At 41.0% G+C, this 5,024-nt stretch overlaps 1 protein-coding gene across 1 annotated transcript in view; it reads left to right on the forward strand.

Annotated features, from left to right (window-relative positions):
* Positions 1-3,413, forward strand: part of wdr26a (WD repeat domain 26a) — a 16,211-nt gene extending 12,798 nt beyond the window's left edge. Inside the window, exon 14 of the mRNA XM_019879993.1 lies at positions 1,361-3,413. Coding sequence (XP_019735552.1) covers positions 1,361-1,383 — 23 coding nt within the window. The 3' untranslated portion in view covers positions 1,384-3,413. The remainder of the gene's footprint in view (positions 1-1,360) is intronic.
* The last annotated feature ends 1,611 nt before the right edge of the window (positions 3,414-5,024 follow it).

The raw sequence follows: 5,024 nt of genomic DNA on the forward strand, positions 1-5,024 counted from the left end.
GGGGAACTTGCCCCAAACCTGGGGTGGGGTGGTGGGGGGGGGGGGTTCCACCATGCCACAACACTCAAGAATAAATAATGACACCGGCCATTTGTAATTTGTATTTGTAATGTCTTTATGTGGCCTCCCACAGACCAGGAGTTAACCTAATTAACATCTCAAACAACTGTCACGCGCCACAATTCTTTCTACTGGGTGAGCAGGAAGTTGGTCCAGCACAGCAATGTTCTTCTTGGCCAGGAACTGTCCGATGCTCAGAGCTTTTTGACTATGGCGTGTTGTCATGAGAAAGCACCCACCATTTGTCCTGCCACAACTCTCAATCGTCACACACTGAACGCCACAGGATCTCTTTGTGGACGTGCTAGCAGGAACTCTCAATTCGACTTTTGACTGTACAGGAATTAAAAAATGTTTAAATAGATGTCAAAGATTGGTCCATCAACTGATTGGATTGGTTATCAGTGATTGGGGTTTTTTTTTTTTTTGGTTTTTTTTTTGTTTTTTTTTTTACTTGCTGGTCAGTCATCGCTCCAAAATCCTGATCGTGGAAAGCCTACTCAATGAACGACGCCCCTCAAGTCAAATATCCGTAACATGACTTTGGACATTATTTAGAAAGAAAGACTTCTTTCTTTGGCATTGACAACGTCAGACTCTCACGCCATCGGCGCTGGCGTTTGATTTCCCGGTTGTGCTCGAAGATCCTTGACTCCTCGCTGCTGATGACTTGAGCAAGCAATCGTTGGTCTCATCATCGCTCATTCTGCTCGTTGCTTGTCAACTTGACACCGAGGACATGTATATGAAAGGACTTGGCTGCAGAGAAGGGTCAGACAGCTGAAGGGGAAAACTCTTAGTCTGAATGTAGTTTGCGTTTTAAATAAATATGTTGTGACACCAGTGCTGGAACTTTGCTCAGATACATCGTATCTGCTTCTTGTCTGCCTCGGCCGGTGCAAATCGAGATGGTGAAACAGCAGATAATTAGACAGCGACCGCAGAATAGAAGGGTTAGCGACCGAGGGAGATATGAGAAAGCAATGGGCACAACAACAGAGATCGTCCCATGTGTACTGCAACGACAACGATATCAGTCCGCTCCCATGACTGACGTCTCTGCTGATAAATGCAGAGGCACAATGAATGGCACTGCTGCCACCAACCACAGGGGATCGAAGAGAAAGACAAGTCACATACTTGTTACACGGATGGTGAGGAGATGACAGCACAGCCAACCGTAGCTGTATCCATCGGAATAACCGTGATTAGAGGCACGCCTGAGTCATTTGAAGTTTACTGAAGTGACAGTTATAAAGAGAGCAGTTGTCGAGGTGAACGTGTGCTGTCGTCCTGTCAGATTGTTGCAGCATGGACAGCTGATGACGTGCGACCGCTGCCGATGTCGCTGTGAACGCGACGAGCACTAAATGACTCTGGTGACACTTGACTGGGATGGAGCAAGGAAGAGTTTTGATCGGCGAACAGCTGCACCCCGGAGGCCGAAGCAGCGGTGGCTGTGTATCGGGAGGTCCCATCGACTTCTTGAGACCACACCTGGAAGTCCGTCATCTGACACACCTTCGCCTGACTGGATCCACCCACCTTCTCTTTATTATCAGAGACATAATTTATTAAGTGGCAAAACAGCTCCTGGTAGAGGGGGTGTGTGCGCGCGCGTGCGTGTATGTGTGTGTCTGGGTGTGTGTGTTGTTTGCTTCCTTTCTTCACCTTAACATCTTGAGATTTTACCTGCAGGAACACAATGGATGTAATGAATGATCTCCTACGGTATATTGTCATTTTAAAAGTACAGAAGAGATTTTATGGTTTTGTTTACCTTCCACTTTGTTGCTGACTTGCGTAGACAGAAGAAACTTTAATGAGCATGTTGCACAAGATTTCACAAAAAAATGTCATGTTTGATGGTCCACTTACAGTTATGTCCTCCATCTCGTCAGACATTGAGTAACTAACTTGTGGTAGGTAATACATTGGGATTGTCAGTGTAGATTCCTTAGTTTATTATGGCTTCACTAGTTGCTTTTATACAGTACACGAATTCTAGTTTGGTTGTTGCCTGTTTTCATCTCTCCTTGCAGACTGCAGTCCACCTGTTTTAGTATAGTTTTGTTTAGTTACAACTTTCCAAGTTTCATTCTCTCATTGTTTTTTTTTCCTCATTATAAATGGAGTTAAACATTTAAAGTTAGACCTCCTGCTTTTTTTAAAAACATTTTTTTTAGCGAAAGCTAAATATTTGGATGTCAAAACACAACCGTGTCTGTCTCTTGATAGTTTGAGTTTTCCCATCTTGTCTCTTACCGAAAAAAGCAAGAAAAGTTGTAATTCATCCCAAAAAAACATTCACAAATATTACATAGTGAGTTAAAATAAAGCCGCAATAATCTCCTAAAACATTGGCGTTGTTAATCTTCTTTCATACAGCTGTTGTAAGCTACTTTCAATGCCGGTACTTTTAGTTAGTATTTCTGGCGGTGAGATGGATTTACGTCTTATTTGTGTGCGGTCAGGAATGTCACCTAATGCACCCGTCGCCCAGAGGGTGTCGGGATTCAGGTATGCACGTGATGTGTTGATCGTGAACGTATATTTCAGACTGCGTGACCGGCAGTTTAAATTTGTACACATCGCTACTGAGGTCATGTTTTACAATGAGCTATTCACTTCCCACGCTGTAAAAAAAAAAAAAAAATTCTCACCAACTTGTACAAAGTGTTTCCTTTCATAGACTCAAGTGAACAATCTGGTTTTTGATGTTCTGTGTGCTGTATATTTGTGTTATGGCATGTTTGATGAGGCTGTGTAGAAAGACAGGATACAAAATATTCCACAGGGTTCCTGCATTTTTATTTGACATTTCCACCCATGTCAAAAATGTTTCCGAGCGCCTTTTCCATGAGATACAAGACTGTCTTATATTGACATCAGATTGCAATGAAAAAAAAATCAACAATTTGGGATGTACAATTCACAACAGTTTCATTTCACCATCGTAGAGTAGAGTAAGGTTTCTAAAATGCTTTTATAAATGGCTTAGTAAAAAGGAAAAACTGTCAAGCCATTGAAGATGACACACTGCACTTGCCTCGATTATGGGAACCCTGTTTCTGTGTAAACATCATCGTCATCATCACTTAACACACACAAACACACACACACACACACACACACACACACTTCGGTCAGTCACAGCTGTGGTGATCAAGTCTCTTCTGCTATGGTTTCTTTTGATTCTGTGGTTCAGGCTTCTCTTGCTGTAAAATGACAAAATGTAGGAACTTCCTTTGCTTGCAGGTAGTTTCTGCCAGATGCGTGTTATTCCAAAAGTGATTGTACTGTTCTGTATTGTTCTGTACACAAATTTTAAATAAAGAGTCAGGGTTTTAAAATCCCTCGTCCAGTTTTAGAAGCTAAAAGCGGTCCCGACATTTCAAAGTAAGCTGAGGCTTGAGATGTCTGCTCAAATGTCGGATACTTACAAAACTTATAGGAAGGTGCTTTAAACTGCAAATGGGCACTCCAACCATCGAAATCAGGAATGGGCAACTTAAATCCTGGAGATGACCACAATTTTTCATCCTTGCTCCTGGGTGGCCACATTGGACCACACACTTCCCAAACAGATATATGACAAAAATCTGATTTTAAGGATGGACAAAATGTGTGCCTTAATATACTCTATTTCATATGTGAATATACGTTTTCCAATGCACGTATAAAAGATCCACTATCTTAACCCAACGACAAAGGGTTCGAAGCACACAACAAAATAACCACTTTTTTTTTTTTAATGTCCCCGGAGTCTCTTGCATAAATATTACCAATCAAGGAAACCACAAAACTGCTGAGCAAACCATCTTTTAAAGCAAGAATTTTCACAAAAATCAACACACCCAAAATTTAAATCTCGAAGCACTATACTGGTTGTCCTCCAGATCATTCCAAATCTGCAAAAAATATTAGGCCTACTGTTGTTGTAGTATAGGGCAGTGTACAAGACCCAGTGGACAATAAAATACCTGTTCATCTCTAAACTGAAGACGTCTGCCAACTAGTGGCCATCGGTGACATTGCATCTGTTCGCAGATTTGTTCATATTTGGAATTTAATTTTTGGAGATTAATTTTTCTTTTAATTAGTAAAGAGGCATGTGAACCACCAGTTGCCATTCCCTGATCTAAATGGTCAAATTATATCTTTTTTGTGCTTCTAAAAGGTCATCTCATTTATTGTATTCACAGAGGAAACTAATATTGACAGTTGAAGAGGATGTACAAATGAAGACACATTGTCTGTACTTTGTTTTATTTATGAAACTCAAATGATCAAGAAAAAAATAACACTGCTTCAGACATTGTGACAAGTGAGAAGTAGGCATTAAGCTCACCAGCAGTCATGTCAGTTAACATACTGAGGACAGAAGTGAACACATGCCTCTCATTGGAGTCATTTCAAAACATACTGCAGTCTTTCAAAATAGAGGTGACTGCACAAATGCAGCATCCTAATGAGAACCAAACAACGCACAAGATGGCGGAAACCTTTAAATGGAGGAATGTCTGATTTAGCGTGAACACAAAGTCATTGTTCAGACAGAACAACACGTTTGTTTATTTAGCACAATGAAACCAGACTGGATGTCTGATGAGCATCATGTTCAAATATGAGCCGGGGATTTCAAAGTGTGAGTGAATAGACACAATGTTCAACTTGTGCGCACTTAACATATCTGCACTCACTTACTTTTTTCTTTTTTGTAAAACAGCGACTGCAGGGTGCTCATGACAGATTCAGTGCAAAAGAACCCCCCTAGCTTTAATATGACTTTCTAACAGAACAAAGTCAAAATATTTGAAGAATCCACTGTACACCTGCATCGGGATGAGTACAGTTGAGGATCTTGTCAAGTTATTTTATTCACATAGTTTGTTGCTTTCCCTTGCACAATTTCATTACAATTTATCTGTAGTGATTTGAACTTTTTTTGGGGGGACGGGGGG

Source organism: Hippocampus comes, unplaced genomic scaffold, assembly GCF_001891065.2.
Source record: "Hippocampus comes isolate QL1 unplaced genomic scaffold, H_comes_QL1_v1.1 scaffold135, whole genome shotgun sequence".
NCBI classification, from domain to species: domain Eukaryota; kingdom Metazoa; phylum Chordata; class Actinopteri; order Syngnathiformes; family Syngnathidae; genus Hippocampus; species Hippocampus comes.